The sequence below is a fragment of the Manduca sexta genome, chromosome 28 (genome assembly GCF_014839805.1).
Source record: "Manduca sexta isolate Smith_Timp_Sample1 chromosome 28, JHU_Msex_v1.0, whole genome shotgun sequence".
NCBI lineage: Eukaryota > Metazoa > Arthropoda > Insecta > Lepidoptera > Sphingidae > Manduca > Manduca sexta.
Genome location: NC_051142.1, coordinates 17431042 through 17456179, shown reverse-complemented (window position 1 = coordinate 17456179; position 25138 = coordinate 17431042). Strand labels below are relative to the sequence as shown.

Genomic DNA, 25138 nt, shown 5'->3' with positions numbered 1-25138 from the left:
CCGTGGCAAAAACATAATTATTATAAAAATATTCTGGCAATAATATTTTGACATATCGACAAATTCAATAAAGTGAGTGAAACCAAGTGACGTGTAAACTGCATTCGTCGGCACCATATACTTTCCTAATAACATCAAAGAAAAAGCTCAAAATGAGCTCTTTCAAACGCGACAAGAAAGAGGAAGAAGATTCCGGTGGTAATCCCTACCAGAATCTGGACAAAACAATCGTCTTACAAGAATCGCGTTATTTCAATCAGACGCCCGTGAATCCGCGAAAATGTTGTCTAATACTTACAAAAGTGTTGTATTTATTGAATCAAGGCGAGAAGTTTACTACTCAAGAGGCAACGGAAGCGTTTTTCGCGACCACAAAGCTGTTTCAGTCGAAAGATGTTATGCTTCGCCGTATGGTGTACTTGTGTATCAAAGAGCTGAGTAACTTAGCCCAGGATGTGATCATCGTGACATCTTCATTGACTAAAGACATGACTGGAAAGGAAGATCTGTACAGGGCAGCCGCTATACGCGCTTTGTGCAGTATAACCGACTCTACCATGCTTCAAGCTATAGAAAGATATATGAAACAGGCGATAGTTGATAAGAACCCAGCAGTAAGTTCCGCTGCGTTGGTCTCCGCGCTGCACTTGTCGTCGACTGCTCCTGATTTAGTGCGACGGTGGGCTAACGAGGCTCAGGTATGTTGTAATATATATGTTTGTATTTAAGACTGTTTTTTAAAAACCATAAAAACTGTGCCATATAACACTATATTGTATATAGTATGCTTTGCAATGTTCTCTTACATATGAAGAATAGCTGTGCTAGTATTGTAAAAAATTAAACAAAACCCTTACTGTGTTTCAACTAAAAAGAAAAACCAGACATGTATATTTTGTATGGTATTTCCGACAGAAACTAGTTTATTATTTGTTTAGTAGTCTGTGATTGACTGCATTTTAATTGCAAACAGATGTTTAATTTTCTTGTCAGCACCATCAGTAAAAATTTATTTTGATCATTTTTTAAGGCAATAATTTTCTTTCCACTAACATTTTTATCAATAACAATCAAATGTAATCTGTTATTATCTAAAATCCATCTTACCACTTATTGCTATCAGCAAATTACTATTTATTTACACTGCGAGTCATGATCCAAAATATGGTCTAAGAAAAATGTATGCCATGGTTTATTTTATTTTTTTTACTTTTTGCTTACAATTATTTTGAATTGTTTACAATATATATTTGTATGTTAGATATGAAAATAGATATTTTTATATAACAAGAATTAAATACAAAGGGTCACAGTAAGTTAGTAAATAGTTATAGATTGCAGATGCGCAACTAATAACTGGTTTTGTTTACAGGAAGCCATAACATCCGACAACGCCATGGTATCGTACCACGCTCTGGGGGTCGTCGCCGGCTCGCGTCGCAACGACAAGCTTTCCACAGTGAAGCTTGTAACGCGCCTCGCCAAAACAAACATTAAGTCTCCGTACGCACTGTGCCTTCTCATCCGCCTCGCCGCGCAACTGGTTGAAGACGATGATTCAGAAGCTTCCCAACCCTACATCGAGTTCATAGAATGCTGTCTCCGTCATAAATCAGAGATGGTTATCTACGAGGCGGCCCATGCGTTGGTCAATCTTAGAAAGACCGCAAGAGACCTCGCACCAGCTGTATCAGTACTGCAACTGTTCTGCGGGTCTTCCAAGGCATCGCTTAGGCTTGCCGGAGCCCGAACCCTGGCTAGGTTGACAGCAAAACATCCTACAGCTGTCGCGGCATGCGCTGTCGATTTGGAAAATTTGATTTCCGATTCCAATCGATCAGTCGCAACTCTAGCAGTCACCACTCTATTAGCGACTGGAGCAGAGAGTTCAGTAGATCGTCTCATGAAGCAGATATCCAGTTTCGTGTCTGAAATTTCGGATGAATTCAAAATTGTGGTGGTTAGAGCGATCAGGAGATTGTGCACGAAGTTCCCGAGGAAGCATCAGTCCCTGGCCGCTTTCTTGGCCGGCATGTTGAGAGATGAAGGTGGTTTAGAATACAAAGCAGCCATCGCTGATGCTATAATAGCTTTGGTAGAAGAAAACCCTGATGCAAAAGAGACAGGATTGGCTCATCTGTGCGAATTCATTGAAGATTGTGAGCACACAGCTTTGGCCGTTCGTATTTTACATCTGCTTGGCCGTGAGGGCCCTAAATCTCGCCAACCGTCACGCTACATACGATTCATATACAACCGTGTTATTTTAGAATCAGGACCGGTTCGCGCCGCAGCAGTGTCCGCTGTAGCCCAATTTGGTGCACAAAGACCAGAGCTGCTGCCCAACATTAGGGTGCTTCTTGCCAGATGTCAACTCGATGACGAAGATGAAGTCAGGGACCGTGCAATATACTACAGCGCCATTTTGGACACAGGAGATCAGCAGTTAATCAATGATTATATTGTTGATGTACCAAAACCAAACCCAGTTTTATTGGAGAAAGCGCTGCGTGACCACCTGGCGACGCGACCTGACGAACCATTTGATCTGATGAGTGTTCCTTCTGAGGAAGAACTGAAAGAAAGTAAGGAGCCAATTGTGGAGATCGAAGTTCGCAAACCGGTGCAAATGTCCATTGAAGAGATATACACTGAACAACTATCCAAGATACCTGGCATAGAAAGACTTGGCTCCCTGTTCAAGACCAACGTACCTATCGATTTGACTGAAGCGGAGACAGAGTACAGGGTCCGTCTTCTTAAGCATGTATATGCCCGTCACGTGGTGCTGCAGTTTGAGTGTGTCAACACGCTAAGTGATCAGATTTTAGAGCAAGTTCACGTGAGATTGGAATGTCCGCCAGAATACGAAATAAAGTCCATTGTACCCTGCCAAAAGCTGGTTTATGACAAGCCTGGAAGTGTTTTCGTGGTTATAGAATACCCTTGCGCATTCTTAGACAGTCTGGGTTCTTTCGGAGCAACATTGGAGTTCGTAGTCAAGGATTGCGACCCCACCACTGGCGCCCCTGACCCGGGCGAGGGTTACGCAGATTCTTACCCTCTCGAAGAGTTTGAAATGGGTTGTTCAGATCAGATTAGGGCTAGGGCGGGCGTTGAGGACTGGGAGCAAACTTGGGACAGAGCAGCCAATGCACCAGAGGCGAGTGATACATTCGTCCTCCCGCAAAACGATATGGGAGAAGCAGCGAAGGCAGTTTGCGAGCACCTCGGTCTTCCCAAGGGAGCTATCACAGGCGAGGCGGTAAAGGAAATCCGTGGCGGTGGCATCTTCAGAGGAGGAGCCCCAGTTTTGGTCAGAGCCAGGCTAGCTGCAAGCAGTGGTGGAGTGACTATGAAGTTAGCGGCCAGGTCGCCTAGAGAGGACGTCGCACAGTTGCTTCTAGCAGCTGTTGGTTAAAATGAGGCATTAAATGTATTATTTTTAGTCTTGAGACCGATGGCTAGGAGAATCAGCTATTTAAAATAGAAAGATTTATATGACTTCTGCTGTTCTGAATAGTAATATAGTGCCAATATTGAAATATAAATATGTAATATTATCAAAATAAACATTACATTAAAGAAATATTTGGTGTGAATTATTTAATTGTAATAAAATTTCGGGTGATTTCTAAAAAAATATTGAAATCATTTAACGTCCATGATATGGACTTGTGGTAAGTTTTGACCGAATTGTAAGTGCGCGGTCTATGACTGCTTTCCTTCGGGATAGGCGTGTTGGTATTTTTGTTGAATAGCTATCGGTCTCAAAACTAATACTGAAAAAAGTAATCAATGAATTAATAGTGAGACCGTAATCGTAAAAACATTCTATCTCCAAAAATTGGTAGACAATAAATTAATTTGTAAAGGAATATCGAAATTTAATAATTTAGTTAAAAAATTTACTTCATACATCCAGTCATATTTACATAGGTCGTTTTTGCTCTGACCTTATTTTAATCAGAAACATTTGTACTTTTAATATAGATAATTTCAAATAGGTACCGCTTCATTTAGTATGTTTATGCAGTACTTAAAAAAACAATGAAATAACGATATTTTTAAATATTAAAATTATAACTGCAATTTCCTTTTTATAACATATTTGTAACTAATAGTAGGTGCTCTCAATAATTCTCTCAATAAACGTGTGTGGTCTTCAATTATAATGTAATGGACTTTAACGTCTTCTTGTCCTATGTATTCTGAAAGATAAAAATAAAACACTTCGTATTGATTTATTTTTTTAATCACTTTTCATATACTATAAAAGTTTTACAATAAAAAATTGGTTGGTAAAAATTTTGCTGACTTATAAAAGTCATGTTTAGAGAATTTGTACAATTTAAAGGAAAGCAAATATTTTAAAATAAGTCTAACGAGAAGAAACTCATTTATTTGGACGATTAACATTGTAGTGGCGTAAGTTTGAATGTATTATGGAAACTCCTAGATATCCTATAAATTTCTTAATAATTATGTACCAAACCCATACATACTATTATGATTGAGACTTGTAATTCGGAAAATACAAGTATTTTTATGTTTATAAAGATTATGAACAACAAATATTTCCACAAAATATCCGGATTTGATCTTATGTAGTTTAGTGTGGAGATGGTGTGTGCATGTGAGTATATTTCTGGCTAAAAGTGTGAGGTTGCCACTTTGATATATTCTCTGAGTATTAGTAGTGGCATTAGGGCCTGTAAAATTAAAACTTATTGATATTTATTTTGTTTGAAACTTCTGCTTTGTTTTACAACTGCGGTTTGAGTATTTTATTGAAGTTTTATTTTCAAGCAGATTATTATGTGGTATTATTTAGTAACGCATTGTAGAAATTACCCTGTACACGTACTAACGTACTTTGAATGCTAATATATTGTACAAGCTATATACAATACTGTAAAATTTTCACCAACACATACAAAATCTAAATAAACTTGGAAATCTGCAACAAAAATATATTCTATACCTTTATTACGTTTAAAATAAATCTTACAATCGGACTCGAGCTATGAGGCCTTAACTAAATATAAATATTTGTAATACCTTAAATAGTCAGTTAATCAGTAATACTGAATAGAATTAATATAAATATTTGAAATACTTAACAGTAATACTGTGTAGACATAAGTAAATACGTCCAAATGTCTCAATTCTCCGGTAGAGTTGACCGGAGTTACGCAGTAATAACAATATTCCAGGTCCTGCATACAGATGGACCAAGTGATTTCAAGTGGTCGACTTGCTTTTATTAAAATCTAGTAACATTATATACTTAAAATAATATAAAGTATATGTATTTTTAGCAGTCACCTTACCGTCCATTCCAATAAACGTTCCCAATCGCGTTTTTTGATGCGAAAATCGACTAATCAGAAGATTTAATTTCACATGCTCGCAAATGATTTTTTTTTATTCGGGTTCGGATTGATTAGCTTTGGGTTTGTTTATTGAAAACGGACGTTAGAGAACAAAAGAGGAAATTGAATACAATCGATGACAAACTTGATAGTTATTTTTCTAACGACATAATATGCTTGAATGCCATGATGGTTAACCAATAAATAATTAACAGAATTGTCACTATTCCCAATTACCAGTATAAGTGGAAATGATAAAATGATGGAATCCCTCCTAGTCGAATTTTGGCTACGGCGACAATCTCAATGAAGAGCCAGGCTTCAAAGGTACCGGAGTCATTCATAATATGGAAAAACCCAGTCACGTTTATTTATGGTCCGACCCGAGATTCAAATCCAGGATCTTAGCGTAGTTGTGATTGTACCGCTTACGCATTACAATTACGCTACCGAAGCAATCGACAAAAAACGTTGATCTATATTTATTTCCTGCACTTTCGGCTCCATATAATATAGCAGGTACAGTAAAACGTCAATTATCCGAATTATTTGAAGACAGGGGCCTTTCCAGTATAACGTAAGCACTAAAGGGGGGGGGGGGGGTCGTTTCTATGGTTTACTTAAAAAAAAATAAAGAAATTTAATCAGATTTTGTAAACATTATACCTATGCTTATGAATTATCGCTTGCTTTAACGGTGAAGGAAAACATCGTGAGAAAACCTGCACACCTGAGAAATTCTCTATTAGGAATTTTCTAGGGTGTGTGGAGTCTACCAATCCGCACTAGGCTAGCGTGATGGACTAATGCCTATTCCCTCTCAGTAGTAGAGGAGGCCCGTGCTCAGCAGTGGGACAGTATATAATACAGGGCTGATATTTGTGCTTATGTAAGCAAGACATTACCAAGGGTGTAAGACCTTTGCTTATTTTAGCTGACTAGGGGCCGAGAGTGGAGGTGGGGGTTTGGTATAAAATTTACTAAAATTCTGCCTACGTAATACTCGAACGGGCCCACACAGGTGTTCGGGAAACCGATATATTCCTTTAATCGAATTGTATACTATGCATGTACCAATATATCAATACAAACATACATAATATGAACCTCGTTTATAAGAGGTAAGTAAAAAAAGAAGTAGATATCGAAACAAACTATGTTTAAATTAATACTTTACGTGTTGAAATCATTGATTTAGTCTAGCTATTTGGTTAATTAAAACTACTGTAATCCTCGCTATCCATCCATACCATTATACACTAATGTTTCATTCAAATATATTGAGGTATGTAATGCTGGAGCTGATGGACTCCGCTGGGTCGCACAGAGATCCGTCCCAGTTCGCGTCGGTTATCGAGTGCATGATCTTCATCGCGTTCTGTAGGTTTTGAGCCTGCTCTAGGCATTTTCTTAACACAGCCCTGTAAAATGTTTATAAATTGTTAAATTTCTCACGCGTCGAAAAATATTAAAATAAAAGTATTTTGCGGATTTTATATTATAATTTTTTTCCGATGTTCCGAAGACCCTCGCCAGTCGACAAAATTATGAGGGCCTGTTTGAACCGGATATAATAATATTTTACAGCTTTGATGTTTGTTTTACAAATACACACCACCATAAATGACGGGATGGTTGAAAATAGATATAACATCTCTGTGACGAATATAAAAATATACGTCACCATTTTCAGCAAACGATCATAATCGCTTTTCCTATCTATCTCAAAAAATGGACCAAAATCCGATTTGTTTAAATGTTTGCAAATCGATTATTTTGATTGATTTATTCTCGGAATCGGACTGTAGATTGAGAAGGACAAAAAATGGCTGTAAGTTAAAGCCTGGCTTACATTAATTGACTTTTGACTAAACAAGGTCAATCAATTTAACATTTCTTTTTATAAAATACAATTTTAAGCCGTATGAGGAACAATATAAATACTTTAATTACCTGTATCTAATTATTCGTTCGTCCTTCGCCGCCTCTTGGTCTTTACTAAGTAGAGTATATAGAGTGAGGTTTTCATTAGACTCTCTTTCGATTGTACTGAAAAGAAATAAAGTTAATTAATAAGTGTCAATATACTGGAGCCAATGGCGTAAAATACACCGTAAAGGTTGGTCGCAAATTCGTTGTATGGGGTATTTCTAAAAATATGCTTTATAATTTTTGCAAAAATTTTATAAAAATTGGTTATTAATTTTACTTTTTTTATTTTGTGACTTTTTTGAACAGCCCTCTTCCTATTAAGTCAAGTGCCCTCTCGGCTGAAACCTTTCGCCTTTTGCCCCTTAATAATAATATCAGCCCTGTATTATATACTTGCCCACTGCTGAGCACGGGCCTCCTCTACTACTGAGAGGGATTAGGCCTTAGTCCACCATGCTGGCCTAGTGCGGATTGGTAGACTTCACACACCCTCGACAATTCCTATAGAGAACTTCTCAGATGTGCAAGTTTCCTCACGATGTTTTCCTTCACCGTTAAAGCGAACGATAAATTCACAAAGAATACACACATGATTTTTTTAGAAAAGTCAGAGGTGTATGCGCTTGGGATTTGAACCTGCGGACATTCGTCTTCGCAGTCCGTTCCACACCCAACTAGGCTATCGCCGCTTTGCCCCTTATGGCTCCCCATTATTTATCCACTAACTATGGTGGGTATACACTATACACTCACGCCGTCTCAACTGATATCGCACTTGAGAGCGATATTCAGTTGCATTTTTTGATACGACCTTAGTTACATAATCCCATTCGCTTTTTCCGATCCATTGTGAAACTGAACCAAACAGCCTTTTTGACATGCTTACAAATGACTTATTTTGATTGGTTTATTCTCAGGGTCGGATAGAATATTGGGATCGTGTATTGAAAACGGTTTTAAAGGAAAACTGATTGAAGTTCTACAACTGTTTTCAGTTACCAATCTCAATCTTTATCCTGATTCCGAAAAATGACCAATGAAAATAACTCATTTGTTATATAAAAATACTTTGTTCTGATTAGTCCATTTTGAGATAGATTGAAAAAGCGATTGGGGTCGTTTATTGTAGATGGCGGTGGTCTTGCGTACTGTATTTAATACTCACCTTTTCAATTTATTTATAATGTCACCCATATGCTTCAGCCCCTTGCCTATTTTCTCGTGTAGGCAAGTCTTCTCGGCGTCCGAAAGTCTTTGCTCGCGTAAAGGTTCCATGTTTTCGATCCTAAAATAATTTTGTTGTGTCAAAAATACTTGAAAGAATCACAATATTTAAAAATTACGACAAAGGTAAATGATCAATTATTTACTATAATTACTTTACATAAGGCGTTAAACTTAAATTAAAATATGAGCAATGTAGCCTGCATTGACAGTGTATAAAGAAATAAAATGTATGATTATTGATTTTAGTATAATAACAACCCTGATTTATATACTGTCCCATAGTTGGGCACGGACCTCCTCTACTACTGAGAGGAATTAGGCGTTAGTCCACTACGTAGGAATAGTGCGGATTGCGACACCTTACATACCCTCAATTTTTTTAAAAAGAACTCTGGTATGCAGGTTTCCTCACGATATTTCCCTTCACCGTTAAAGCAAGCGATAATTCACAAAGAATACACACATAACTTTAGAAAAGTCAGAGGTGCTTTGAGTTTGAACTTGCTATTAGTCTCGGCAGTCCATTCCACTCCCAACTAGGCTATCGCCACTAACGACTTCAGTACTAACTCTTATTTCTAAATCATTAAATGGTAAAGCAGGTTTCCTTGCTATAGGAAAAAATATACTCACATAAAAGCATGTGTTTTTATAAAAGTGCAGCTTAATTGAGAAAGAAACATTTTAACAAAGGAATACGCCACGTGACTATCCTTTCCTATCCCACTGTCACTCGTTGTGTCCGACACTGATACGTCATGATCACCTTTTCTTCTCACATCACATTTATTCTTTGCAGAATCTTTAACAGTTTTTGTTTTCTTGGGAACGTTTGGATTATTTTTTGGTTTATTATTGGTATCGTCATTTGTGTTATTTATAGAAATATCAGATATAGATATATGATCGTTTTTAGTGGTTTGGTCTGTTTTATTCCCTCCAGAATCATTAGAATCATTTTTAGTTTTCCTAGAATCCTTTTTTTCTGCTGTTTTTGTAACACAAGATTTCATTGGGGTTGCTGTAGAATAGTCAGATATTGATATATAATCGTTTTCCACCACATTAGCGCCTTTATTCACACCAGAATCTTTGGTATTAGAGGTTTTCTTCTCATTATCACTTATCAACATGTTAGTTATATCATTGGTATTTTGAGAATGATTGTATCCAGAATCACTTTTTCCATAATCAACATTTGTAGAGTGATTACCTACATCGATTACATGAGTTTCGTTTGAGTCATCTCTTAGCGTATTATTAGATAGAGTAGTATCGTTATTATTTTCATAATCATTAATATCGGAATAATCTAAAGCATCCATGTCTAATGGCCTTCTTATTATTCTTTTTTCGTATTCTTCAATGACACTAACGCGTCTTGTTACTTTTGGTACACATTTTGTCGTATCAAAAGTATCATTAAATGAGACATCCAAATAATTTATAGGCATTTTTCCATGATTTAACATGCTATTTGAATTGGATTTACTTAAATTAGATTTATTGTCAATATTGTGACCTTTTATAATTGTTGAATTGTCTCTTTTCTCTGATTCTAAAGGTCTTTTATTATGTTTCAATAATTCCGGTCCAGCCGAAATGTCCGCGTTCTTTCCTACATTGTTACTTTCCGGATTCTTTGAAATACATTCTAAAGTATTTGTTTCAGATTTATCTGCACATTTCAAAAAAGTCATCGTGTTCTTATTGTCTATTTGTAACATATTGAGATTTTTGCCTGAGATTCTAAACACTTTTTGGGTTTCTTGATCTGTAGTCTGCAAAAATAATATAATTTACGATGTATGTTTTACTATATTTTATTATAGGTCCCACGAACTTTTCTGTTTGGTAATATAATATAAAATATCAGCTCTGTATTATATACTGTTCCACTGCTGGACACCGATCGCCTCTACTACTGAGAGGGATTAGGCCTTAGTCCACCACGCTGGCCTAGTGCGGATTGGTAGACTTCACACACCCTATAGAGAATTTTCCAGATATGCAGATTTCGTCATAATTTTTCCTTTACCGTTAAAGCAAGCCATAGTTCACAAAGAATACATTTTGCATGTCAGAGATGTGTACCATTCAGATGGGTTTTGAACCTGCGGACATTCGTCTCGGCAGCCCTTCCACCCCCAACTAGGCCATCGTCGATTTTGGTAATATTTAGTACAATACGAGTATAATCATGTCAAATCAAGCGGCTACTAATTTAAGACTAACCACTCACCATATTACACCTCTTAGGCTCCGGATGCTGCATCTCATCGTAGCCCCTCCAGTCCTCGTAGTGTTGCTTCAAATATCTTATAATTTCCGACGGTTGTTTTATATCTGAAAGTAATCCCATACGTGTGATCAGACTTTTTCTTGTCACTTCTTTTTGGGGAACACGCTAATTCTCGATAATTGTAAGTCCATAATTTTTGCACAGGTATTTTTTATAGCATTTTTTTTTATATTTTCATACTTTCCTTTATGGGCACTGCCTCCACAAAACAGCCCTGCGTGTAATGAACATTAGTTATTATGATACTAAGAGTAGACATTTAGTGAGAGTACTAGAGTTTATCACGATTAAGGATTTTTATCTTTATTTCAGGAGCTTGGTCGTAATTTCACAACCATGTCTCTCTCTTCGTCCACTTTCACGGTTGTTCACTTCCATTTCACATCTCTAAGGTTAAAATCAAGTACAAAACACGTTTTTTTCGGATCGATAAACTAGTACTGGATTGCCCAACCTGAGCAACGAACTCAAGAAACTCTTTTTCCTATATAAAATAGCTTGCCGGTAGTACAAAGAATAGATGTGTGCATGGACGTACCTAAGGGGCAGCTAAGACAAACAAGTACACTCAGCTACATAACTAGGTGAACTAATTCAAAACTTTAAAACTCTTCTACACATTAACTTCGATCGAAGTGTTCTTTTTTCTTTATCTAAAATAAGGAAAACCCTTGTGAAGTTTATATTAGTGAAGACGAAACAATGGTTGATAAAAACAACAAAAACAAAATAAAGGCGATTTGATACTTTTGTAAGTACTTGTTTTGAGTTATTGGCACTTGTTGGTTTAATAATAAAGTTAAAAGCACCCATAATATACTAGATGTTGCTCGCGGCTTCATCCGCGTAAGAACTCTTTCCCTATATAAAACGTCAGTGCCATCCATTTAAAAATAAAACATTATTTCCTATGAGACCAAATTACCGGGATAAATGTAGCCTATGTGTTTATCCAGGATATGGTCTACTCTTGTGCCAAATGTCATTCAAATCCGTTTAGTTATTTCTGCGTTTACTTCGAACAAACATTCAAACATTTTCACAAATGGAAGTAAAAATCAATACATATAAAACAAAGTCCCCTTTTCTGTCTGTCCGTATGTTATCGATTTTCTCAAAATCTACTGAACGTATTTTTATCAAATTTGGTATGGTGATAGTTTAACACCCTGGGAAGGCTATAGACTACTTTCTTTTCCAGAAAATATATTACGGGACTTCTACCCCAGAAAACACCTTCACGCGCTCGAAGCCGCGGGAAAAAGTTAGTAAGAAATATTTTATGACGATATTTTAGCTTGTAAACCCACTGTCATATGGTGAGATTTAATTGTTACAACTTCTCTCCTAATCAATATTATAGACTGCCCTGCTTGCCTGTAGTGTATTTTAAGTTCTCCAATAGTACACATTTCTTATTCCTAATATAAAATTATATAAAACAGATTCTGATGTGTACTTCTTAAAAGTACAGTAACCGGCACAAGTCATGAGCACAGATCAGTGGTGGGGGAAGGGGGGGGGGAGTGTATAGAAGCCGCATGGCACGTGTAAGCCAATGGATAACGAGCACCGACTGAGGAACCAATCACACGAAACATCGCCGCGTTTGATATCATACCGACCAATCACAGGCGTGCTCACGACTCGTGCCTCTATCTGAACATTTTTTTTCATCTCTTTGAATGACGACATGAGCTTGCCGTTCGCCTGTTGGTAAGCGATACGACCGATCATAAACAGTACAAACACCATCCAACACCTTGAATTACAAAGTATAGTTTGGTATTCCACTGCGCTCGCCATACTGAGACATGAGATGTTAAGTCTTATGTCCAGTTACACTGGCTACAATGTCCTTAAACCAGAACACTACGGTGACTGCACACTGCTGCTTGGCGGCAGGAATAGACAACTGGCAGCAGAAATAGACAATTAGCGGCAGAAATAGACAATTGGAATTAAAGTGACTATAAAAAAGAACTTACGATTCCGTCTCTTCTCATCTACGTAACTGTGACTAGTTTTGGGAGTATTGTTCAACTCGATGTCCATCGGGTGTTCTATCGTGCGCAAGAGGTTTATCAAAGATTGTTTCGCATTTGATAATTCTTCACAATCCGGTTGTAGACTCTGAAATATTTTTTAGTAGATAAAATAATTCGTTTGTAGTTGATATGACAATAATTATTAATCTTATGTTTCGTATCATTTTGATTAGGTAAATTTTTACTCTACCGCCGTTTCAGAAAGTAATTTACACAAAAAAGAAGGGACAAGAAACCGAAGTATTACGCATTTCGAAATCAGTATACATCAGTATTTACAAAACATCATACAATGTTATTCGATACTATCATTTATACACTCCCAAACAATTTTAAATACAAATGTGCATTAATGAATTAAATTTACTATTAACCCAGATATCATACGTAAGCGCACACACACACACACACACACACACACACGCACGCACGCACGCACACACACACTCGCACGCACGCACATACACACACTCACGCACTCCTCTTACGTACAAAGGAGTACAACAGACGCGACTAAGCCACCCACTCGTTACCATGTGCATGTTGACCTAAGATATTACCTTTAAACATTGTATCAGGAGTATTCCACACCCAATAGTTCTTATAAACACTTGTGCTTTTATGTCAGGATTTATTTTACCTGCAATAATTATGAAAATTAAAATAAACGCAATAATTGTCATACAACTGATCCTAGAGGTTTGTCAGGGTCGAGGGGAGAGATGATATGAGATATGTAAGAGCCAATATACTACATTTTTGTAGGAATGATTTACCTTCATGGTCAGGCACAACATGCTACAGGGTCATTTTGACATTGCGTTACTAAATGAAATCACATACTCGTCTTCACCTTTGCTGACATTGTGCCAAAAATCATCCATTAATATCTAATATTTTCACCTGTTTTTTGTTTTCTGATTTGTTTATTATTTTGTACGAATATGGCGTGTGCCCGAGTGTGTTTCTGATTGAAAGTATTATGTTACCGCTGCGATGAATTCTCTTATAGTAGCAGTGGCGAAGCGTCCATACAAGCCGATTCCCACCGGCTTCCCTTTTAGGTTTTCGGTGATACTAAACAATATATTTAATAGGCAAATATAAATTTACAACATATCAGACAATGGACAATAATTATAATAGCTTAACTTATTAATTATAATTGATAACTTAATAATGACATCTGTCGGCCATTAGCCCGTTGTTTGTTAATTTTATCGATATCAATTACTTATTTTAAATGACGTTAGATGGCGCACCTTGTATTTAGTTCCCCAGAAGTTCCGTTACCTAAGTGAAATTGTGACGCCACAGGCAAAGGTAACCCGCTGTCAAGCGGCTTAATGTCGTAGTATGTTTTTAATATAGATGGCAGCACTTTCTATGACTTTCTATGCCAGTGTTTGTCGAAATCGCGCGGAAGATATGGGCAAAGGTAACCCGAGCTAGTTCGGCTTCACGTTAACCGACTTTGTATAGTTGTCGCTTTTTACGTCCTTCAAACGTCATAATTTATTATGCTACCAAGTTGCGGTGTTTGTAGATTCATTTTATTTTTTGATAGTTATGTGATATTTAGTTACCAGCGCTTTGTTTATTTAGAAACTACAAATAAAAGTGTATTATAATGGAAATAACTACCTGTGATCAGTTTAATGTCTACCTTTACGTAAGTATATTATTAGTCGGTGATTTCACATATTAGTATTTAGATGGTAACATATTTGAAGAAGATCTGAAAGTTTTTGATTTTAGACACAAAATTTTTGTTAGAAGAAAATAAATATGATATTATACTGAATTAAAAGTAGCACCACGATACAATCAAAAGTTAACGAATAACCTTTCTTGACTATAATTTAAATTGATAATTATATAAGTTTATCATGTAGGTAGACTTAAACTGTTGGTCTGTTTGGCGATCGTGATACCTATTTCTATTACATTTATAGTTTTATTTTGAAAATAAACAGATACTTTTAGTGTAGTGTGGTTATAATTTTAATACTTACTTTTGTTGCTGTTATAACAAATTAATAGGTAAGTACTTATATTTTGATTAATGGATCGAGAATTATCTCGTTTATTGTTCGATTTTATGAATGTTTCAATTATTTACGCATAATAGGTAATTTAGTAAGTATGTCAACGTTTGTTGATTTCGAATCAAGACTAATCCGTTGTCTTAGTTTTTGTTTGCCGATAAATTGCCCCCGATATCTTAACTGACGCCAATTTTTTTTACACCGGGTTACCTTTTGAAAAATTTCACCCTTCGCCACTGTATAGTAGTAATATCGGCATTGGGGCGAGTAAAATTTAAATTACTTTTTACTAATATTTATTTTGTTCGAAACATACACATTTTTATTTTACTTCTACGGCTTAACTAACTTATTGTAAAGTGTTATTTCCAAGACGATAAGTATGTTAGGTTTCAGTTAGTAATGCAATGTCAAAATGACCCTGTATTTTTCTTTTATATACTAAACCTTCGCATTTTCAAAATAAAAACCAACCATAAAACCATTATAATATATATTTACAAGCAAAAATTAGTTAATGCCTGACCAGGAAAATATAAAACCTCGCCATGTTGTAGAAAAATATGGAACCAATATCTTGTACTGACAACGTTAATTTCAAAACAAAATAAAAAATGGCGCTAGCAAATAATGTTTTATAGTATTCAGTCAATAAGCAGTCAAAATTAACAAACAGAAATTAATTTGTTTAGCTATTAATAAAAAAAGTGTTTATACCATCTGCGAGGCAGAATTCAAAATATTTATGTGCGAATATCGACTGGGCTAACACTAATCACTATAAAAATGTTTTAAGCTACCAAACAGAATTAAAAATATATTACCTCTATCTGACATACATTTCGACATGCACAATAACATTTTATCGACAACAACATTTAACATAAGTCGATCTTCGTACAACTGTTTTAATCTCTCTATCATTTCTTGTACAGTCCAAGGCAAGATTAAATCCGCTCGGAATGATGATTTCTGTAAAAATAAAAAAAAGCAAGTGTTTTTGAGTTTAAAAAAAAAAAAATTTAAGATTGTCGATGAAAAAAACGACGATATCATTAATAAAGTGAGAATACTCTTGTAAGTATAAGTATATATTTTTATAATGTTTTAATAATTACTTATTATTTTAATAATTAAATATTTATGTTATGTAATATTAATAATTTGACTAACATCCGTTTTCAATAAACGATCCCTATCTCAATCTTCAATCCGATTCCGAGAATGAACCAAAATAAATCATTTGTAAGCATGTCAAAAATACTTTGTTCTGATTGGTTCATTTTTGAGATAGATCGAAAAAGCGATTGGGATCATTTATTAAAAATGGCGCTGAAACAAAAATATGTCAAAATATTATGTAACTAATTCATTGCTGGTGTTAGGATATATTTTATATCCGCCCGGATAGCGACCACTGTACACAAAGGTGTTAAAACGCACCATAATAACCCACGTAAGTGTGTCGCGTTCAGGGAACAGCCTGTGTATATCCAGTTCTAACAGACCGGCAAAATTGTGTCGACCATCGAGGGGTAATCATCTCTCGTCAGTCAACATTCTATTGGACCCCACTCCACTTACCATTAGGTGCAGTGTGACCATTTTTCCGTGCCCATACAAAAAGATAATAATAATAATTACCTGTAAAACGTAACACAACGCGTTCTCCATTATCTGTGTAAATATACACGTCCATTCCTCCATGCGCTCTGTTACAGTGCCTTCCATCGCCTTGTATGTAATACAAAAATTTCTTAAATTGCTTTCGACGGACATTTGCATGTGTTTTATTCTTTCATGGTCCTTTTCAATACTGTTGTTTTTATTTGAATTTGGAACATTAATATTTCCGTTTGGCCTTTGCAACTCCGCTTTTTGGGCTGCGATTTTATTTTCAGCGGGATATTGGTTTTTATTCGTGGCATCTTTTGTTTGATTTTGTAACGAAAGCGAACAGGGTTTTTGAAAAAGGAACGGATTTTTATTTTTTTGAACGGTGTTTTCTTCATTTGAATTTAGAACATGATTTTGCGTTTTAAGAGTCTGTATAACGCGATTAATTTCGGAAGTCATTTCTGTAGTGACACTGTCGTCGTCAAAAATACTTTTATTATTTGGTCGGTTTGCATTCACGACCTTTTCTCCCATTAACCCTGGAATGTTCTGGAACATTTTGTGTGATCTAGACGATAGAAATTTATTTGAAACAAACATATTAGATTTATTTGTGTTTGTATCGTGTGCCCCATTAGGTTTATTGGTTGGATCTTTTATTGTTTCAAATTTGTATGCGTGGATATATAGCACAGACGCTTTCTTCAATAAATCCTCATCGTTTGACAACAGAACCTGAAAACCAATAATAAAGAATAGAATAGTTTTAAAATGTAGGATATATTTATACCCGCTCGGATAGCGACCACCAAACAAGGTGGTAAAACCCGCCATAGTCGCCCACGTAAGTGTGTCGCCTTCCCGGATCGGCTTGTGTATATCCGATTCCAACAGGCCGCCATAATTATGTCGACTGCCGAGGGATAATCATCTCTCGTCAGTCGACATTCTATTGGACCCCACTCTACTTACCATCAGGTGCAGTAGAGTCACTTTACCGTGCCCGAAAAAAAAAAACTTTAAATGTGTACACATCTAAAATTAATAAAAATGTTAATTAGTTCTAAAATAGATCAATATGAGTAAACCTTATAAAAACTAAGCAGAGAGAAAGTCCTTGGTATCTAGTAAATAGCAAGTTATTCCATTAACAGTTACTCACCACATGATATTTGTGATTCATAGCTTGCAAACAGCAGTTTAGTATACCATCAGTGGTAGGCATGTTGGTGTCATTGAAGAAATCTATTGATCCCCCTGTAAGGAAAACATAATGGCATGCTAGATTCATGATTAACATTTGTCAGGCATACTAGGAGCCTTATAATAGTTAAGCGGCCGCTACATAGGAATTAAGAACCGTATCACCTCGTAATAAAGTCCATATTCGCAATGTCAGTGACCGAGTAAGGACTGAATCCATGGCTTCTAGTTTCGTAGTGGGCTCATCCACCGCACTACCACGAAAGATGTTAAGAATACTTATCCGGATATAAAACGTACTCACGAAGATGGAAAAATTTAGAAAGACATTTTATAACTACTTACCTATAAGCTCTTTAGAGATAAAAAATAAACTACTTACCAACCGTAATGACGATATTAATTTTGTCCAGAAGTTCTCAAACTTTTGTTGGTTCCAGTGGACCTTGTTTTTTGGTTGCTTACAACCCCGATCAATATTCTCTGCCTACATTGATAGGTGTCACGCCAACATTTTAGTACTTTACTATCAAACCAGATAAATTTTCGTGGACCTCCAATTTTTGGTCACGTTAACGTAGACCCCCATCAAGTCTCCCGTAGACCCCTGGGGGTCCACCTGGACCACTTTAGAAATCAATGATTTAGTAAAACCTCCTCCGAGCTTTATATAAGTCCATGGAAATCTATATTTAAATGACTAGCCGTAGTGATTTTTCTTTATGTTATATAGGGATAAACGAGCAAACGGTAAGTGATCACCGTCGCCCACGAACATTTGCAATACCAGGGGGCATAGAGATGCGTTGCCGGCCAACCATTAAAGCATCGGAATGTTTGCCGGCAAACATGACAGCTACATGACATTACGCGTGTCACGGAAAAATAACCTTATTATGTAGTATATAAGGTTATATTCCCGTGACACACCGTAATGTCATGTAGCTGTCATGTTTGCCGGCAAACATTCCGATGCTTTAATGGTTAAAATTGATTTTAAACTTCCGTCATACCGTCCGCCATGTTGGTGCTCAGAGCGAGGTGCGCGGGCGCGTCCCGCAGAGCGCGCGCCACGTGCCGCGCGGCGAGCACGCGCGCGCGCCCCGCACTGGCGCCCGCGCACCGCGCCTCCACGTCGCGCCGCACCGCGCCCGGGATCAGCAGGCGACACGTTTCATCTTACAAAATTTGCTTGAGTTATACATATAGCGAAAAGCCGGTCATATAGCGAGACTTATAGATTGGAGAATCGAAAAAACAATGCTATGGAGAGGCCCACTAGGCAAAAGGGACAGAGCCACACCTCTGACAATAAATAGCACACAACAGAGAAAAAAACTCATCTTTAGAGGCATTTTTCCAGTCAAGAAGTTCTTGTATAAAATAAAAATCTAACTGGACTAAAAATTTATTCGAGTTTAAATATTAAATTATAATCCTATTCAATGCAATCCTAATGCAAGGGATAATAAGGCTTATTTATATTATTTATTTATCCACCGAAAATAGGGAATACTTGCATACCATTGTCATATGAGATACTTTTTTACATATTTGAACTAAAATAGCATGAAAACTCGTTAAAAAAAGATTTCGTGCCTAATGGCTGTTAAAAAAATCTAAAAAATTATGCAACAGTTTGAATACTTACCTGACAACACGAAGTCATTGACGAAATCGAAGTTTTCGAGTAAAACGTCCATGTCCACCACTATGTACCAGACGTCTTGTCTGCAACTGGACTGCGCTAAATTCCTCAGAGTTTGTATAGTCAGAATACCTTCATGTGAAATCTCTTTGTGAGTCTAAAATATAAACAATATGTGTATATACGACACAAATCTCATATATCCATGGGAGGATTCAAGATATCGTACCTTCGGTGAGACAAGGACATAATTGGATTTTTTTTAAATGAGTTAAGTATGCACATGCGCCTTAAAACAACAAAGTGAACAAAGTCACGCATCAAGTTCAGTTTCATTTCGCCAGAGTGCCATTACTGCCTTTGTCACATTATTGCAATTTTTTTAATATATTAGCGCGAAATCTTATTGGTCAGTTGCGGCATTGCCCGCGCGCATCCAATTGTGTCCTTGTCTCATCGAAGGTACGATATAAGATTGACAGTTGAAAGGCTAATTAACTAAAGCGTCATTTTTTGCGACTCCTTCATACATATTTAAAATCTGCTCTTTTTTTGTTTTTTAAACAAGTTAAAAATTTTCGAAAAAAAAATGTCGATTATGTCAATTAGCCTTTCAACCCTCGATATGGTTATTGGCTGTTATTGTATTTCACTTACATTAACCTTTGTATTATTTGTTGCGAAGGTAACTCGTTTCTTCGGAGTCTCAAGTTCTCCATCATCCTCTGTGTATTTTAGCTTAATTTTTTTTCCTGAAATAAAAGATCAAATATCTCATCCTTTACGAACGCAGGTTTAAATATTGCAGGATTGATTTCTTGCAACTGTTTCCGATATACGAGAGAAATTATTTTAAATTGCATTCAAGACTTTGGATCTTTTGAATGATGTCTTTGCCTACTGAAAAATCTGTTAGTAAGATTTATAAAACTTACTTTCACAAGAACCTGTGCTGATGTCTCCCTCTGTGTACCTTCTTTTTCTGGCCATCAAGAATAATCTCAAATCGCTCTTGTCTAACTGGTCATCATCCTTTTTTGTGGCTACCTTTTTTTCTTTTACTTCCAAATTCAAACCAGCAAAAGAATTTTTCTCAGTTTGGAAAATATTCTGTGTTTTCCTATCAGATTGATTTTGTAAGAATAAATTAGATGTTGATGTCCCAGAATATTTTGTATCAGAAATTTTTAGGTTTTTTAAGTCCAAAATTGCATCTCTGATTAGAGGTTTCTTCCTTATTTTTTGTTCAACTGTTGGTTTTATTGGATCAAAAAATGTTGGATTTGCTGTGATTGGAGTAGAGGTGTTAATTTTATCCCTTATAAGTTTATTTTTTTCTGAAAAGTGTATTGTTATATTCTCATAATTGATAAATCTTTTAGATAAAGGGATGTCACAAGAGTGCACAATTATATTATCCAGTTCACAAGTTTGTGTAACTTGGTCCAAGGTTTGAGTTCCATTTTGCTCCAAAACCACAAGTGGGAGTGGCGCCCAAACAACCTTTGTTCCTTGACCAAATAGTGGTCTATTTTCATTATTATTTGACATAAATATAGAGTTACTGCAATTTGTGGAAGTACTTTTAATCACATTTGGCATATATTCAGGGAATGAGATTTGACCAAACATTAGCCTATTGGCATGTTTGTTTATTGTACTCTTGGTAATAGACTTTTGTAAGTTAGGTGCAGTGTTTGTGTCTTTATATTTAATAGGTTCTGGTTCTGGGAAACTGTGCGATTTCTCAGCAACATTTTTAATTTCATTATTGGGGGGAACCTGTAACAATTGTATAGAATTTTGTTAAAACATTTTCGATCTTACTTTGTAAATATAGGGGTGTAATTAGAAATATAGAAATACTAATTTTAAAGTGTATGAAACATAAGAAAAATTACATTAATTAAAAATAATCAATATAAAAAAATTCAATTCATTGCATTCATTAATCATTCCTATCCATGATGCTTTATTATAATATTATACATAATATTTGTAAATTATAATTACGATTGTATCCAAGTATTAAGTGTTTCTATTATCAAGCAATCTGTGATATTTTTGTTTAATAATATTTGAAGTAATAAGGTGATCTTGTCCATTAATTATTTTTAAATTTCTAATATATTTGTAGTTTTTATTGAATCTATTATCAATATCTTATAAATGTTGCACAAAGCCTTGCCGACATAAAATGCATTGGCAAAACAAAAGTTATCAAAACACTAGACAACACCAGAACCATCTATTTTAAAAATTCATTATTTCCCATGGGATCAAATCACAGGTATAAAAAGTCCCCTATGTGCTCATTCAGGACATAATCTACTTGAAAGCCAACTTTCATCTGAATCTGATTAGTTGTTTTTTACTAAAAATATACATCCAAATATTTTCAAAAGCTTTCGAATTTATAATATTAGTAAGATTAATCCTATTGGAATTTATATTACTTTTAAGTATAGTTAGTACTAATAAGAAGATTTATCTTTATCCATCAAAAATTAATAATTCTTATATTTCAGAAAAATTAAATTTAAGTATTAAGAGGACTATATTTATGATTCTTCAAAAGTATTGAAAGACATACAACATATTTAACACTACTTTTTACCATTTCCAACAAATGAGATTAATTAATTTTTTATCAAAAATTAATCTAATAATATCAAAAATATAAACTAATTAAATTTTAGATTAGTGTCAAAGATTATATAAAAAAATGTATTCAATTCAACAATTTTTTCAGTAAGTACAATAATTTGCTTTGAAATCATTGATGGAAATCAAAAGAATATACAAACATTATAATTTAAAACTTACATAGCCATAAGATGTTATTTAAGTTTAAATCAATAAAGCACTTGTTAATAATTTCATTAAACAAATATATATCGAATTCAGTACATACAATGTCCACCTCATATTTCATTAAATATTATAGCTAGTATCATAATATAAATATAAACTCACTTAATAGTTTAAAATGTAAAATATTTTTTAGTGATCTCTGTTATTTGTAAGGCATACCATAAATTATTATTTAATATAATTTACTGTCGCGGGAATCGAACCAGCAACCCTTTGTTTTCGTCAGCTCAACTCGCGCCTTTGGGACCATTTAATTTGCCTAAATTGACAGTGTGAGACCATGTAGTTCGCTTAGGTGACAGTATGGCGGGAATGAATTCAAATCCTTTACGTAATGATGGGTAATTTGAGACCTAATGTTATTCATTTAAAAGACCGAAAGTAAGTAGCCATTGTCAAAAGTGCTAACATAAATGGTGGATATCGAATTCAACAATGGAAGTGGATAGGTGCAAAAAATAAAAATATTAAAATCCAAAACCCACTTGTCGATTTAGAAAGAAGGGAAACTCTTATTGCGATTAACGTATCCTATAGCAATTCGAATAGGTGTAACGATAGTGTGCGAGCCTTACTAATATAAATTTAAGGCCGCATTTTATGAGTTATTATTGGATATTTGTGTATGATAAAAGATCTTACCTTAGCATCAGGCAGACTCCACACAGCTTCTCCACTTACTACGTTGAAGTAATAATATTTCCCGGGTAAACTTTTCGACGGGCATAGCACCCATCCATTAACATCTTTATTTGAATGCATTGTAAAATGTTCACTTTATTATTTTTAAACATTACAGACTTATAAACGGCGATGAATTGTTAAGCGGAACAATACGCTACAGCTATCAAATAACTTATAACAATTTTCTTTGCTTACGCCCGCGAAATTTTTGTTACCTACCTACAAATCAAACTTTGTTGAGAGAATGTTCCATATACAAAACAAGATTTTGTTGTTAAGTTTAGCACGCGAACTGTTTATATTAGATTATGCGTTATACTTAAGGTCTTTGATCATTATATTTATCATATTTGGTAAGAAAAAAATATTTATGGAAATGAAATGTAGTTTCCAAGAGCTGAGTTTTAATATTTTATTACAAATTCCTATACCTATGCTAAAAAATGTAATGGTAGCTCAGTATCATATCATAGGCCATATACGTAACGACGGTAGCACGAACCGCCCCATAGTTATTGCGGGCTTATGAATCCGTTTTTCAGATTATTAATCCAGAAAAGGAATTTAGAATATGAAATACGGAAGCCTCACATCTTACTTATATTAAAAAATATTACCACACCCCACTTCGACGCTATAAAGAAAGCTAAATTACAATATAAAAGGTAAATTTACGGGAAAGATAAATTATTTAAAAGTCTATACAAATAATCAAAATTAAATATTTCCTACACACAATGTCAACTCATTATAGGATAAATAAAACATGAAATAGATATTTTACTAGAAACATAAATGAAAACAATAAAACATGTCGAAATCTAAATAATAAGTATTATGAACATAGTAAATCTTAAGAAATGTTACATAAATTATACGTTTACATTTTAAACATATAAAATTATAGTACACGTCTATTTATTATCGCTTTCTATATAAACTTACTGAAACGGAAGAAATGTCACGTCGCGTCGTATTCGGTGAATCTGAGAAATTCAGAATGATTCATCTCCGGAATACTTAAAACATTTTGAAATTGTATGGAATCAAATTGTATAGAATCCGGTGCTTTCTAGTTAGCATTGGTTTTTTAGGTTCGGAATACCGTTTATGAATAGGTACATAACATTATTTTGGATGTGTAAGCTTAGGCTTAGCGTAAATAGGTTGTGAGCCGAAAGCTCTAAGGTTTTGAATACAGATAGGTTAAATAAAATAAAATCATGATTATTGTATCCACAGCATTTTATTATAAAAATATTCTTAAAGCTACCAGTGAGCAAAATAATTTTCACTTATTATTAGGAACAATCACAGCTATAAACTACCCCCAATAATTTAATCCACTAACACCTTCTAAGTGTGTAATACACGTATGATTTTGTACATAAAACCTATTTAGATTAAGAGGTAAGTAATTATCCTCATACGATTTATATGATTATAATCATTTATACCATAGACATAATTAGATTATGTTTCAATCATGTATATTCCCCGTGAAATATAAAAAAATAATTCTAACCTTCATAAGACTGTATTCACTTCATAGTTTGGCTGTATGAAATATTCTGGCACGGGTAGAGATTCAAAGGGAGATAAAAAAATATCTACAATCTGTAGATTAAGATCTGTAGATTATCTGTAGATAGAACTAAAATATCTTTGTTTGTTGCTATTTACAGTTTGATATGTACGAAATAGATTTTAAATACAATCATGAAATTACATTATTACTTTACAATTTTAGATAATCTAACTTCATAATTTCATGCATGTTTGTAGGTAATCTGCTTATTCATAGAAAGATATTCAGTTTTCTATCGTATACATTTAATTTGTTCTGAAGTTTTACAAATTAATACCTTAGAATATGTTTCACCATACAATATGAAAAATACCGTGAGGTAGATATTATGTAGTTTCATTTAATATTATTTACTTATATAATATTATCCTTGATCAGGCAAGGAATTTAAAAAATAATTTTGCTATGTAGGTACTAGGGGTCGCAATACCGGACCATTTTTCAAAACCGGTATTTTCGGTATTGACATAAAATAAATTCCGGTATTCCGGTATTTTCGGTATTTCCGGTATTTGAAGAAATATTAGAAAAATAGGAAATATACATTTAAGTTAATTACATTAATTTGCAACAAAAAATGTTAAAAATTTTT

The 25138-nt window shown here is 34.8% G+C and overlaps 2 protein-coding genes across 2 annotated transcripts; one reads left to right on the top strand and one right to left on the bottom strand.

Annotated features, from left to right (window-relative positions):
• The first annotated feature begins 152 nt into the window (after window positions 1-152).
• On the top strand, window positions 153-3591 carry LOC115456171 (coatomer subunit gamma). The gene is made up of 2 exons (XM_030185116.2): window positions 153-698; window positions 1373-3591. The coding sequence occupies exons 1-2, from the start codon at window positions 153-155 to the stop codon at window positions 3419-3421; spliced, it is 2595 nt and encodes an 864-aa protein (XP_030040976.1). The 3' UTR covers window positions 3422-3591.
• Window positions 3592-6220: 2629 nt separating this feature from the next.
• Window positions 6221-23184, bottom strand: LOC115456231. The gene is made up of 15 exons (XM_037444864.1): window positions 22917-23184; window positions 20336-21182; window positions 20058-20152; window positions 19404-19557; window positions 18766-18930; window positions 17712-17806; window positions 16577-17284; window positions 15757-15904; window positions 13445-13524; window positions 12825-12969; window positions 10777-10880; window positions 9168-10315; window positions 8473-8592; window positions 7329-7424; window positions 6221-6796 (listed from the first exon to the last, which is right to left on the bottom strand). Exons 1-15 carry the CDS (start codon window positions 23034-23036, stop codon window positions 6643-6645), a joined length of 4179 nt encoding a protein of 1392 aa, XP_037300761.1. The 5' UTR covers window positions 23037-23184; the 3' UTR covers window positions 6221-6642.
• Between the last annotated feature and the right edge of the window lie 1954 nt (window positions 23185-25138).